Source organism: Cibotium barometz, chromosome 9 (genome assembly GCF_041138505.1).
Source record: "Cibotium barometz isolate CiBa-2024 chromosome 9, ASM4113850v1, whole genome shotgun sequence".
In the NCBI taxonomy this organism is placed as follows: Eukaryota; Viridiplantae; Streptophyta; class Polypodiopsida; order Cyatheales; family Cibotiaceae; genus Cibotium; species Cibotium barometz.
The window spans coordinates 48,463,823-48,479,199 of record NC_141054.1 but is presented as its reverse complement, the minus strand read 5'-3'; the positions used below and the strand labels follow the sequence as shown (position 1 = coordinate 48,479,199).

At 44.6% G+C, this 15,377-nt stretch overlaps 1 protein-coding gene across 1 annotated transcript; it reads left to right on the top strand.

The window, feature by feature from the left end:
- Positions 1-9,744: 9,744 nt before the first annotated feature.
- Positions 9,745-11,385, top strand: LOC147635650 (protein WHAT'S THIS FACTOR 1 homolog, chloroplastic-like). The gene has a single exon (XM_086803032.1). It carries the CDS (start codon positions 9,821-9,823, stop codon positions 11,285-11,287), a length of 1,467 nt encoding a protein of 488 aa, XP_086659158.1. The 5' UTR covers positions 9,745-9,820; the 3' UTR covers positions 11,288-11,385.
- The last annotated feature ends 3,992 nt before the right edge of the window (positions 11,386-15,377 follow it).

Here is a 15,377-nt window from a genome sequence, read left to right as displayed (position 1 = left end):
ATTCCTGTACACGCGCTTTTACATGCATGTCTCTGGTCGCGAGGATACACGCGCTGATACACGGGCCCGCTACTTTTTTTCACAAGTCATTTTTAGCGGCTAGGAGCGCGGGTATGAGCCCGATCCCTTGTAGTGAGCTAATTCCCTAATTTTCTCAATTGAGTGGATCAACGGCTGTGCCTGATCTTGATTAGGAAAAAAGCATTGAAATCGCTCAGATAATCAAATTATATTAGTGATAGTTTCCTTCTATCTGGTTTATTCAGGTGAAGGATAGTTTAGATTTGATCTCGATAGAAAAATTCGTTAAGAAAATTCAAAAAGGTAGAATCGTCCCCGCTTTCTGGGCATGGAAAATTTTTTCGGTTTCGGTTTTCAGAGTGACCACCAGCCTAGTCTCGTGCCCGGACATTCGTGCCCCAAGTGAGAAACCCTGCCCTGCGCATGAGGGGGCTGCTTCCGCTGTTAACTACTACTACCGGGAGTCCGGTGCGCGAAGGGGGCAAAGGGATCTCACATAACCACATCACTACCTTGTTTGGCCTCCTCCTGTTTGTTCCCCTTAAAACTATAGAAGTCGGATGCTCCAACCTAAGGTGTCTTGGCCGTGCGTTTCTTCTCAATATTATCATTGAAGATCTGTGCACTTTTTATGGCCTCTTCTAAAGTTTTAGGGTATTATCATTGAAGATCTGTGCACTTTTTATGGCCTCTTCTAAAGTTTTAGGGTATTGAGTTTTAACCTTAGTCTTATATTCATTATCTAGATCATGCAAAAAACCTTGTACTTTATGAAAATCATCCAAATCCTCAAGCTTGAGAATGATCTCAAGATACTTTGAAATATATTAATTCAACGTATGACCTTCCATCTTACAGTTATCCCAAGCATTCTAATTGCGATCCTTCTAGTTATTGGGTAAGAAGTATTTCCGAAAAAGTGTCTCAAAAGAAGCCCATGCCATAGGTCGATTGCTCTCGATGAGGCTCATCCACCACTTGTAGGCCCTGCCCTCAAGCGTGACTTGCCTCAAGGTGCAAACCGCATTAGGAGAATGCTTCAAAAGGTGAAAATTTGTCCACTTTTGTAAAAAAAGTGTTCAGTGCATCTTTATCTCCTTCTCTTCCCCATGGAACGCAAGAGGCTTCATTCTCTTGAATATAGATGCCACTTCCTGATTCCCAGTTATTTCGGTGTCTTGAGTTGACCCCCAAGGAGTAGATGCCCCTAGAGTATCAACAGGGACACTCCGAAACCCTGAACTATAGACCAACTGCTTAAGAGTCTCTTGCATGGTCTGTAAACTTTGAGAAAGAAAAAGTAATTTTTGTTCAATACGTTGTGTGCGTGATTCTAATAAAGTATGTGCATGTAAATCCACAAATCCGTGATCACCCGCATCTAGATAAGGTATATTGGTATCCAAAGATAGACAACCACCATGCTGTTGACCCTCGGGGTGCTCAGAATCTTCTGAGGTCATGGTAATAAATCAAATTCGAGTGCAAGATGAAGATGAGTACCTGACCGAAACCGGCTAGACCTTGCTGTTGATTCCTCTTCGCTCTTGTGGACACTCCTCTCAGTGCTGGTGTTGTGGTTTTGCTTCTTTCAGTCCGTCGATACGAGAGAGAGAGAGAGAGAGAGAGAGAGAGAGAGAGAGAGAGAGAGAGATAGAGATGCTTCTCTCCTTCCGCCAATATGAGAGAGAGAGATCGATCTATGGTTGACGGCATTGTTGCAGTTCTCTTGGTTGTCTTCAGAGGCTGTTAAAGTTACTCTTGTGGGTTGGCTCGGCTGTGGAGGAAATTGCCCACCTTGTTGAGTGCAGGTCAAATGTACGGGCATTGGAATAAGGAAAAAGGACTAGCTGGCATGCACAACGCTGTTGGCTGGCCGTGCTTTAAAATTTAAAAAAAAAATCTTGGCCGGCTTTGCAGCAGTTGGTGTAGTTGTGCTCTTAAGGCCGACTGCTGTGTGGCTGTGTTGCCACGACCTTCTCAAATACCAATCTTTCCATTCCAACTGTTTCCTCTCTAGGAAAATCCTATTGCTCATTGAAAGATCCCAACCAGGTCCATTGCTAATCCTATGGAGCCCATGTGCTCTACCATCCTTGAGGCACCCCTAACACCTCATCTGCCTTTGCCAATGCCTCACATGGACCGTAAACCATTTATGCACACTATGGTGCACCTGCAGGGAAACCACCTCTTCTGTGTTTCCTTTGCCAAGGAACCCATGGAGTGGCTGAATTCCCTCAAAAGAAATGCCTACCAATGACAACACAATGTCCTGGCTATGGAATCGACCATTACTTCAAAGATTTCCCTTTGCAATCAATTTCTCACTCCACAGTCGAAGGCATGCCATCCCTTAAAGTGTTCGACTGTCCCATTGAATGGCGTCACACGGTTGCAGGCCAAGCTAAAGAAGGCCACATCCCAAAAGAAACAATTCTCTAAGCACATTGGCCCAAGCCTGGTAGAGCAATACTAGGCGCAACTTTGAACCATTTTTGTAACCTTTGACTTAGTGCCTGAGCACACGCGATGATCCCCCATAGAAGCTGAACTTCCACACTAGGTAAGACCGGAGCCCCTACTTACACTCAAGGCCGAGAAAGATCTGTTCGTCGCCAACGTGATGTTGACAAATAAAGATTTTGCCGCACATGTGCCTCCTAATCCTCCAGTGCCTATTCCACAAATGACCAAGCCTAAATCCCACGTTCACATCGAATAACTCGATGAAAATAGTGACACAGACTCACATGGTGCCCACACACGATTCGCTAAGGTCTTTTACCCTCCTATACAGCACCCAAATCTCCACCTCCACCCCTGTCACACATAAGGACCAAATTGCACTTCCATATGCTATTGCTATTCCACCTTATGATCAAGGCCTTGCACCTCAGGAAGCTCCTACTCATCAATGAGACCTAGCTAGCCTCTTAGCCTTCCTATCCTCCCAAATCCGAATGCACATTAGCACCTTGTTAAAAGGTAGTCCAAATTTATGGAATGATCTTCGGGATTGGATGGAAAGAAAACTATAGGCTTCTGTGGAGGAGGGAGCTAACTCAAATTTCTCGGATGAGAATCTGAGTACCATTATCCAGACTTACCCCATCACCACCACCCACAACCCCGAGGCACACCAACCATTCACGTAAATGCGTTGGGACATTACTTTGAAGATGATGACACCAGTGCTGCCTTGCCCATTTTCTATAATGAACATGTGGTCAACAAAGGCATCCTGGATGGAGGTGTTGGCGTAAGCATCCTCACACGAACATGCTGGGAAAACTGGGGCCATACCACATTGGTGATCAATCTTGCCGATGGAAAATTTACAAAACCCTTGGGTAAAAGTCTGTGACATGACATTCCACCTCACATCTATAGTCATGGGCTTTCGTAATGCCGCATATGCCAGCATCTTGGGTAGACCCTTTATGCGACAAACACAACTAATCCATGACTCGGACATGCATCATGTCTATCTCCACAAAGGGTCTCAAACGCTCAAGGTCACATTATATACCTAGCACTCACATCCCATGGCCAAAGCTCCCTTTGCCGAAGACTGTGTGACCACTGCCAGGAGCAATGATCTCTTTGTTTGCAATGCTTGTCATCAAGCCCTTGATGATGCACGAGTGCCATGCACATTTGCTTCTATCAATAGTGACGAAGTTGACCATGATTGGCTAAAAATCCTTGCTACACTTGACACCCTCCCCGATTGCAAACGTGGCATGAAATTCGTGCTCCCAAATGGCCAGACCCATCATGAGCCCTATAAAGCCATTGCCTCACTTAACACCCTGAGTGTAAGTGTAGCTCCACATCTTGAAAGAACCGCCCTTAGGGTCCGGATAGATTTCCCCTTTGACAAAAATATGCAAAGAAAATGAGCCTTGCTCTCTCCCACAGCTAGACACAATCTTTTGCCATGGGAAACATGGGTCTCTCTGAACAAACCATCTCTTAAAACTGGTCGTGTGCCAAAACTCAGTTGCCTAGTGGAAACCATATACAAAGCCTTGGGTCCTTTACACAAACTGTACATACTGTCTCTAACCCATTGGCTTGTAAGTTCTATGTGGTTCCCACAGGTGAGATAAAAGAAGCAGTCATCCTTGGCGGAAGCTGGGTCTAGAATGCTACAAGTACAATCAATTTCACGCTGACAAACACTGCCACACTCAAGCTTCCCTAGGGTAAGGTAATAATGATCCTCTGGGATGGCGAGTGCATTGAATCTAATCCTCTGCTCCCACCAATTGCTTCCACAAAGGGTATTCTCACACCCCCCATAATAACTGGTAAGTCTTCCACTGCCCCTAAACTACCCGCCAAAACTCAACCCACCAAGAATATGGATTGGACTCCTGACCACAAATGTGCCTTAACGCATTCTCTTCTATCCCTGCCATCTTCCTAGATTGTCCGATAGTATCCTGCGAGTCGGCTAACGTCAAACGAGTCGAGCCTGAATTGGGAAATTGGAGTTGTTTCCGGAACAATACTTGCTACAACTAACACGTGTCGAGCATGCGTGGGAAGCATAATGTTCTACAACAGTGGCAAGCCCACATATATCCTATGGTCCACACCAATCTCATATTCTTGGAGGCATGGAAAGCTCTTGAAAAACATTAACAAAAGAAGACACTTACATTTAAATATCACACGAAATGCATCTAATGAGTGTGAGGTATTTCATTCCTAAAATTTCTCTTAAGATGTGACAAACGGTACCATAGCCATGGATTAGGCAACTCCAAGAACAACGAAGGCAACAACGTGGCCTACCAATGTGCTCAAAGCACAAGGCTTCCATGAAGGCAACACACACCTGTGGCTCCCAAAGCCACAATTAAAAGCCTATCCTCCATGTCGACAACCTAATCATAGCTCCAAGCCTCGTCGACAAAAAAGCCGGAAGCCTCGACAACCACGGACCTTCATCACTTGCGGCAGCAATGGGTGCCCACATGTCTCTTAGAAGCCCAGGGCTTCCATGATGGCAACTCCATCATTTGGCTTCACGACAAAACCCTCATCAATTTGCCCAAACCACACCAACCAAGCCAGTACTTGTTCAATCGACAAATATGGTTTGGCGACCAACGGGGAAGCGATTCCCCTCCTCCTCGATAAAATCCTATAGACTTGCCCACACCCAACCCATGGGCACTCAAAAGCTCAATTGGCCTTACCCTTTTCCCCAACGAAGCCTCGTCCAACGAAGCTCCACCCTGCCCCTCGACTTCATCACCAAACCAAGGGGCAGTACTACAAATGGCCGAGCTTCTCCAAACCCTCAAAGATAAACTCAATGGTAAGCTCACAAATCTAGCCACATGGACCACCTAGTACAAAACTCTCTTTAGGGGGTGCTGATCAATAAACACATTTATATTAAAAACAAAAAAAAGTCTCTATGTGATTAGGAATTTCCAGGTTATTAGGACCACGAGCACACATTTTTCCCTAACCCATGCACAACACCTGCAAATTTCATTAGGCTTTGTCCTATGTGCACACACCACACAAAGCTTCATCATCGACAGCCATCCAGGTACATCTCAGCCATGGTCGGTGCAAGCCTAGTCAATGGTATGACCCATCGCCTGGATCTTCTAAATCAACCCCGCTTCACCCCAACAACTATGCTTCATGCTGCCTAATCCATCCGACCCATAACTTCTTCTTCAGCTCAACACCTATGGATCCTCGCCAATCAACTACCACTCCTCAAATGGGAGAATAAGTTACAAACAAGAGAAATTTGGTTTTTATAGTTCCAAGCCTTTTCCCACTAGGCCGCTTTTGGGAGTAAGTGACCCAGGCGCCCAAAACATAGTTACAAGGCTTTTCTCTATGGTTTGGTCAACTGACCAAGATCATGTTGTCTATCCTTCGAGGCTCAATACTTGGGAGCGTCTTTAAGGTGTTTCCCTCATCAAATAACGGGATTTACAATATATAGTGTCGGTGCCCATTACATAAGTGTGTGAACATAGTTGTCGTAGGAATGTGTTAACCAATATGTGGTTAACATACTCCCCTTCCTAAATTTGATCGCGTCCTCGTGATTAGTGAGAGGTTGTCAAGGCACGCGGGGAAGTGTCACACTTGGTTGGTTCTCCTGTCTATCTGGAAATGAGATGGGGTGGGTGAGTTAGTAAGACGAAAAGAAGTTAGTGGAGTACTATACTGGCGATTAAGTATCCAGCTAGTCTGATGGGCTCTTATGAGTTTGCCTTCTTTTATGGGCCCAGTAGTACTCTTTATTTTGTTTTTGGTGTTTTTCATTTTTGTCACCTTTGTTGCAGGACATCCTCATTAGAGGAGTCATAGTACTTGAATGATGAGGAGACTAGCACGGAATACTTAATGACCAGTATCCAAGTGGTATGTGGTATGAGGAAGGAGGAGGTAGTAAAATAATGGTGTTACTAAGAAAGTGGTGAGGGGGGAATTCTAGAGGGACAAAGAGGCAACTCTTATGGTGACTGCTTGCGCTCTGAGATGATGTATATCGATGGCGATGTACATGAAACTCTAGCATCTTTGTCAAGACACTGTGATGTGGAGATATCGGTTTGCGGTGTTCTCTCGTTTGCTTTTGGAGCTTTGTCTTCTTTTGTCATTGGAGTTGAACAGTCCACTTTTATTGCACCAAAGTGATTCGTGCTAATCACTTGTTTTCTTATACTTCCCTCTCTCTTGTAACTCTAATCTAGCATGTGTGGTGTGCTTAAGTTTAGGGTTTGGGAGTGATTAGTGCTAATCACTTGTTTTCTTATACTTCACTCTTGCTTCCTCTCTCTCTCTCTCTCTCTCTCTCTCTCTCTCTCTCTCTCTCTCTCTCTCTCTTTCGGATCCAGCTTAGTTCTCAGCTCATCTGGCACATGCACATATGCAATGCATCCAAAAACTTTCAGATGAGACAAATTTGGTTTTCTGCCAGTAAACCTCTCCTCTGGAGTTCTTCTGCAGAGATCCCACATGACCTTTGCAATGACAAGAGAGGTTGCATCACCCATTGGATTAGAGCAACCGCCTCGTTGGTGTGACAACGAGTGTGGGAGGACTGCGGTGACGATTGGCTATGGTGGAGCTCTTGAGGCTTGCTCAAGCTTGGGGGATTGGCAACTTTTCACGACACGTTAGGGTAGGGTTTCCTTAATAGAAGATATAAAGGATGATATTTGACATAGAAGACATGCTAATAATACATAGAATACATAGAAGACATAGATATAGAAGAGAAGACATGCTAATAATACATAGAATACATAGACATAGAAGAGAATACATAGATACATAGAGGACATGATAAGGATGACATTTGAAATGGGAAGGGGGACTGCCATGAATGTAGCCTAGATCTAAGCAAAACTAAGATGATGACTAAATTTGATGGAACTATATATCCCATTCATTACACCTAGAGAAGTTTGATTAGGTTTACAAGCCCTAGCAAGGATTGATGATCCCACCAAGATCTTCACATTTGGACTTTTCCTTGAAGGTAAGTGTATGAAGGAAAAGCATGCCAATAGTTTAGGGCACTAAATCCACTTGAAAAGTGCACTTATGAGGTCTTGTGACATACACTTTCATCGTGGGATTCTCACCCTAACTCAAATCTATAACCTCAAACAAGAGGAAGGAGAAACCATTTCGGGACTACATTGCTAGTGCTAAAGTATCTCCATATGAGATGCAATCACAAAGAAAGGCTTGATGACATGTCATTCATTGACCAATTCTCACGATAGATCTAAGGATCAAGAGGCTTCATGGCCATCTCTATAGGTCTAAGCACAACTAAATCTTTTGATGAGTGGAACCTATACAACATAGGGATGTAGAAGTCATCCACCCGAACCAAGAGACGTAAGGGATGCATCATCCAAAGCCTCCACATCAAGATGAGTTATGGCACCACAAGAGAGAGCTGTAGTAGTAGTCAAGGACATGAGCATTAATGAGTTGGCAGATAACATACTCAAGCGATTAGGCTAGCATTGGCAGGGGCTCAACCCCCCAAGGTCATTTCCACAAGCTAGACACCCTCAACTATTTCCAAGGAGAGATACGTTTTGGTGTGCAATCTACCGTCATAAAATCATACAAGCACAAATTGACTAGTGTTCATTTGCTAAAGCTAAAGGCCAACAATTTTGTGCTCATTGACAAGGCTATGGGAACTATCACTTATTGTTGGTACCAAGGAAACCCAAGGGGGTTGGACTTCTCCCAATGCCAAAGCAATTGTCCTTAGCCCTACTTGCCACACCAAATGCTTCTCAGTTCGGCACATAATCCAATGCCCACTACCTACAAGAATCTCTTACAAAGAGGTATGTATAGATTGCCCTAGATGCACTCTTTGCCATCTCTGGTATTACCACCTTAACTAGTTCCATAAAGTAGACTACTATACCAATACAGTAATACTCGGTGTGTGCTAGTAGAATCTAAGGGTCTCAAATAAGAGAGCTATATCAATAAGGGTCTCAAATAAGAGAGCTATATCAATACAATAATACTATGAGTCTTATACAATAAGCCACTATTATACCAATATAGTAATACTATGAGTCTTATACAATAAACTACTATACCAATACAGTAATACTCGATGTGTGCTAGTAGACTTCGAGGGTCTCAAATAAGAGAGCCATGAGTCCTATGAGACATACAATCCATATGGATATCCAAAGTAGACCCAAACCATACGATGGATATTTAGTATAGACCCAAACCATAGACTACGCCTCCTTGTTTGAGCTAATGGTTCAACAGAGAAAGAAAGCCATTACAAGGCTCCAGGCTAAGACAAAGGCATCATCCAAGGGTGCAACTAAGCAAAAAGCTCTAGCTTCAACCTAAAAGCAACCGGTTAAGGAGCCTAAGGTGCAAGCCTCAAAGGATAAGGTAGTCTCTGAAAAATCCAAAGGACCAAAACCAGAGGTCCAAAAGAAGAAATAGTCAAAGAGTACATGGAAGCATAATGCATGATCAATTATCAAGGATGATGATGTCATGATCGTAGAAAGTGGTTCAAAGGAGAGCCCCAAAGCTGCCTCCATTAGGGAAATAGTAGAAGATACCCTGTTAGCCAACTCTTGCAAAAGAGAAGAAGATGATTGACTATTCTAACCTTCCCTAGAAACAAAAAGAGTACCGCAACCCCGTGTTAGATAAGGAAGGAGTGAAACAAGCTCAAGTAGCTTAAGTGTGCAACAACACAAAAAGGGTATACACCAAGCCTTTCATGGCAATGGTGGCAAAGATGTTACTTCCCAACCAACCCAAGCTAGAACGAGGTGATAACTGTCGTTGGGAACTTACTTGCTACTTGCACCAAGTCGTGCTCCGAAGTTTGGTTTTGTTTGGTCACTCTTGTCCTCCATTTACTCTAAAGGTGTCTCGCTCATTGTGGTTGCTCCGCCACACAAGATGGTTCATTCTCTCATGGTGTCTTGGGAGGGGGGTTGTAATATTTGTAATATTTGGCTTTGATATAAAAAGATCCTTATGTTTCTATGTAGTATGCTCTTTTGAAAATTTTATAAGGTTATACCTTATTAATTCCGGTAACTAATTTTTATAAGGTGATACCCTACATTACCAATGCTCCCACTAATTAAAACCAAAAGAATTTTGAGTGATATGTATATATATATATATGTATATGTAGAATACCAAGATTATTCCAACAAAAAACTCCCGGGTGGGTTTCGCCCAGGGTTTCGGACAGTAGGGAGAGCTCAAGGTGCCCTTGGCTATGGAGCTGCGAATGCCTATTGTGGACTATGGGTATGGCAATGGCCATTGTTCGATGATGACCTCCTGTCGCCTTTCAAACGCGAGTTTGCAGAGGGCGGGCCGTCTATCGTTCTGCGGCAGTTTTAGGGACCATCTTTTGGCTTCTCGACTGCACAAACCCTTGCTGCAGCAGCACGGAAAGGAGAAGTCCCTTCTCATCACAGCCATCATCAAGCGCAGAAAGTACTACCCTCTCGATGCAGTCATCCAGCGGCAGAAGAAGCTCAAGCTCGTCACCAGAATCAAAGACCTCCTTACCAAGCAACCAGGTATGGTCATGTCCCTCAAACACTTGGGGAAATACAGACGACAATTAGGGTTAACAGGCAAGAGAAGAGTAGTTTCCTTGCTTAAGAAATACCCTGCCATCTTTGAAGTCTTTGAAGAAGGCGTCGGTGCTTTGTACTTCCGGCTAACCCTAGAAGCTGAAGATCAGTTCCTTGAAGAGCAGAAACTCAAAACTGAACTGCAGACTGTTCTCGTCTCCAAAATCAGAAAATTGCTCATGATGTCCATAGACAAAACCTTACTTTTGTCTAAGATTGACCACCTTAAGAAGGACCTTGGCCTCCCTGATGACTACAGAACCAACATGGTAGAGAACTACCCCCAGTTCTTCAAAGTGGTGGAAACTGAAGGGGGTCTTGCGCTTGAGCTCACCTCCTGGGATCCTGAGCTTGCTATCTCCGCCTGGGAAATGAAACTACAAAGTGGACCACCGGCCGAAGACACCATTAGTGGCCGCCCAAGGAGGTTTCCCAAGGTTGACCTTCCCAGAGGCTACAACTTGAAGAGGAAAGATAAAGATGTCATCAGAAGGTTTCAAGATAGGCCGTATATATCTCCATATGCTGACTTTAGCCAGCTGCAGCCCTCTTCCTGGGAGGCGGAGAAGCATTCCTGTGCAGTTGTGCACGAACTTCTGACAATTACTCTCGAGAAGAGGACGTTGATAGATCACCTCACGCATTTCAGGAAAGACTACAAGTTCTCACAGCAGCTTTACGGCATGATTATACGGCATCCAGAACTATTCTATGTATCTCTGAAGGGAGATCGAGATTCTGTTTTTCTTAGAGAAGCTTATAATGGGTCTGAGCTAATCGACAAAGATCCTCTCGTGCTTGTGAAAGAGAAGCTGGGGAAACTTGTTGCACAAAGTGGCCGGAATTCGAAGCAAGGTGGTAATGAAGATGGTGGGGATGAAGAGGATGAAAGCGATGATGGTAATGAAGAAGATGAAGATGATGGTTGGTCTGATGATGAAGTGGTGGATGATGTATTAGATGATAGTGATGAAGATCAGGAGGGAAGGACAAGAAAGTCTCCTGCTCAAAGGGAAAGGGAGTTACGGAGACCATTAAGCATCATTCGGAAAGAGCAAGCCATGGCTGCACTTGCAAGTGCTCCAAGAGAAAGATGGTAATTTTGTACTGGAATAGACTCTGTGCAGCCTTGGTCTTATTCCTTTTAAGAGAGTTATTTCTAAAAATTTTGCCATAGCTTTGTTGCTATTACTGATAATTTTTACTTTTTCTAAAAAGATTAAGACTATATTTCTGTCCCAAGCTGGCAGGGGCCTACCCCACCATGCATTTTAGGGGAGGGTATGTAGTGGGGAGAACATTGTGGAACTCGTATTTCTTGAAATGATTTTGGTTTCTATTTTTTGATGTCAATAAACTGAGTGTGGGCTGGTTGTTGTGTGTCAATGAATGGGGTAACCAAGTGGTGAAGTGTGGCCACTCGCTAGCCCACACTTGCTTTTGGGCAGGGTGTTGTGTGCCGTGGCATCACTTTAGGTACTTGGAAATGATGTGGCCTTTTACTTGCGCCTAGGTTCAATTGTCACATGCACCCACTCCATTTAAGTGCAAGTTTTTGCGATAATATTTTTGGTTAGACGTGCACTCAGCAATTTTGTGATCCCCAATATAGGGATAAGTCCCCAATTGCCATCAGGGTAGGTCGGTCAATGTGAAGTCTTAAACGGTTTTGTAAGCCACCTGGAGTTGAAGTGTGTAAAACTGTTCACTTATTAGGCTAAAACAAGGTGCCGGACATGCAGACCAGCCAGGTTTGGACAGGGGAACAGGTTCAGGCAGAGGTTGGGCAGGTCAGGCAGTAGTAGCAGGTCAGGGTAGCAGGTTGGGCAGTAGTTGAGGAAGGCAGTTTTAGAACTGTGACAAGATATAAGTTTGACTTTGAAGAGCTTGTCTGGGTTCTGCACACCCTGATAATTCCCGTACTTTCTTACTAGCAGAACTTGGTGATCCTATCCCGAGTTGACAAATCTGATTGTAGTCTTGTGCCACTTGATATCAGATGGCTGTAGAGGCAGAAGAATCCTATCTAGCCAATGATTAGTGTGAGAGTAGGACATGCAGTAGGCCATTTCAGAATCTCAATATCCATCCCGAGGTGGTACTTTGTATATTTCAGAGAAGATGTTGTTTTGTAGTAGGTAGTTATGGTTATGATGCCACCCTTGTTAGCTTTCAGAGGTATTTCATGTAAATGGTCAATTGGCATATTTCTTTCCTCACTTCTGATAAATTTTATGATGGTGGACTCTATTAGTTTTGATATTTTGTGGGGACCCTCCAAAGGGGGGGGTCCAATTATTCAATCTTACAGGAATATTGATAAACCTTTTTGATTTCTTTTCTTTTATTCCCTGGGCCAATTCACTGTCTCATTGCTTTAGCAACCTGGAAGTCCTTGTTTGTTCTATAATAGTCCCCTCACTTCTTCCTATTTGAGAGGGGCTTCTTCGTAGGAATGTAAGAGACAATTTTATTGTCCTTGAGGTTCAGACGACTCACATGAATTCTCTCTTTATGTACCGTTGCACACACTTACTTTGTACGACCCCTTTCTCTCCTGTGCGCAGGTGCTCTACATTATCTCCGCCGTTGCATGCACCTCCCCTGCACACAAATTCCCCTCCCTTGCTGTGCGTGATCATGCTGATTCAGTATCCTGGTCTACCTGTATGCATAATTGTTTATCTACACGCGCCAGCTGCTGCTGCTTTACCCTATATTGCCTCTATTTTTCTCCTGGGATTTCACTAGTGATACACCCCTGTTGTTGCACAAAACAACAAGCCAGCATCAGACAGTCAGCAGGTGTAGATGGGATGTTCTATACGGAAAGCTGAAAGAGGCTCTGCAGTACACAGATACACATTTTATAGAATGTAGACTAACCAAGTTCAATGACCTTCTTGAGATGGCTTCACCTTTATGAAGGAAATTTGGTAGTGCAGCAACGGAGTGATTGCTGGTCTTAAGGCAGAGATGACCTCCTTGAAAGGTGGGCTCAAGGCACAGATTGTTTCCTTGAAAGAAGTTGAAACTGCTGGTCAAAAGGCAGAGATTGTTGCCTTGAAAGAAGACATACAAAAGGAGAATGATGAGGAGTCTCAACAAGAGGCCTTGCAATCAGAATTGGAACAGATGGAATGTAAAGGAAGTAACACGACTGAGAGGCTGAGTTCGCGCTGCTGAACCCCTGTTGCCTCCTTCCTTGCCCCTGCCTTTGTCCCTTCTACTCCCGCTTGCCCCTTCCCCTTCTGCTCCCGCCTGCCCTTCTGCTCCTGCCTTGCCCACCCCCCATTTGCTCCCGCCTCTGCCCCCTACCACTCACCCCCGATTTGCTCCCGCCTTTGCTGCACCCGCCTTGTCCTCCCCCTGTTGCCCTTTTTCCTTCAGCAGCATTTTTATTTGGATTCAAAATGGCCGCCCATTGTCAATTGGCTCTATGGCTTTTGCCGCAGCAGACAATCTTTCGTCAACCCCACAAGCTGGGAAAATCATCAATTTTTTGCAAGATGAGCTCACCTTTCTTTAGCACGACATTGACATTGAGGTCTAGACCACCCTTGGTGCGAGGGTTTATGGCTCCCACCCCTCTCGTTCGCAGGCCCGTGAATGGCTTCTAGTAGCTCTCCCTTCGGAGCTGACTATGCACTTCGAGGTACTCGTCTGCTTGGTCGAGGCTTCTTCCAAGTGGACTTTCATTCTCTAGGAGCCACTTCTCAAGTTTTGGCTGGCAGCCCCTTCCCTCTTGGCCCTAGGAAGATTTTCTTCTTTCAGTACTAGGTGAGCTTTGATCTAGTGGCAGAGGATCAACGCGTTATCCCGGTCTCACTATGGTTCCCTGCTCTTCCTCAGTTTTATTGGAAGCTCTTAGCTTTCATAGGGGCATTCTTTGGCCAGGTTTTAGACGTACCGGCCGCTTCGGGCTCTCCTGCCTTAGCTTCTGGGCTGTCACCGCCAGTTTTGATTGTGTACCCTATGTCTTTGTGCTTATTCTTGATCCATCGATTACTGACGACCATATATGCTTCAGAGACCTGACGGCTCTCATTTCCGCCAGAGGATGAGTGGAGCACCCCAACCCTTATGTAGCTCTTGCATCACGTGATGTTGATCTTTCTTTGCTTTGCAGGCACAGGATTTGGATCCCTCACATGAGGATGCTGCATTACAGTTATAGGATGATTGCACTCTTGAGGATGATGTTGCGCAATCACACTGTCATGGTACCTCTCTAGTTTTGAGGACCAGCCTTGACTTTTCATCAGAGTGAGAATGAGAGGGAAGGTTTTCATTGTCAGATTTTCCCTTCCTCACCTATGCGAGATGTACCTCTGTCTCTAAAGGGGGTCCTTCGTCAACCACGAGATCTGGTTGTTCTTGCTCTGAGTCCTTATGAGAATTGTCTCATGGAACAGTCAAGGTCTTGGGGGCTTTTTTCCGCTTCAACGGAAACAAATTGTCAAAACTCAGCTTCATTGTACAGCTACAGGTGGACCTACGGATATATTGCTCTTACAAGAGCATAAATTGCATGCTAGCCATTGTGGGAGATCAAGCAAGCTTCTCTTGAGACACACCTTTTGGTCACCAGCTATTTTGGTACCGAAGGTGGTGTCTGTATCTCTGTTTCAGCTTTGGTCTTGCCTTGCATCATTGGACATTGTGTCATTTTGCTTGCGAGAACATAGTGGATCCTTCTTATGCACGGTACTACACGCATTGGTATTCTCAACCTCTATGCTTCTAACCATAGAGGTGAGAGGATTGTCTTTTGGAAACCTCTCACTACGTTGATGCCTCATGCTGACCATTGGATTATTGGTGGGGATTTTAACATGGTTGAGATGCCAATGGATAAAAGAGGTGGATATGAGGGCTTGGTGCATCCTCTTGAGAAAGTGTCTTGGGAGAGGTTTATACTCTCCATTCACGGCAGGGATTAGGGATTGTTGGCATGAGGATGACATTTCGAGGAGACCATCCACTCTTCTTTATTCATGGTCTAGCAGGAGACGGGATGCAGGATGTATTTATGCACGGTTAGACCGATTTTATGTGGATGATTGGGTGCTTGACAGAGGGGGGCGTACTTTTATTGCTGCTACAGGCACCTCTAAATCGGATCATTGCCCAGTGGTTTCATGCATTAGAGATCCGAGTCGCCATGGATCAGCACCCCATGTACGCATC

Bases quoted from the DNA above. Each gene is read 5' to 3' on its own strand.
- LOC147635650 (XM_086803032.1), top strand. From the start codon at position 9,821: ATGGAGCTGCGAATGCCTATTGTGGACTATGGGTATGGCAATGGCCAT.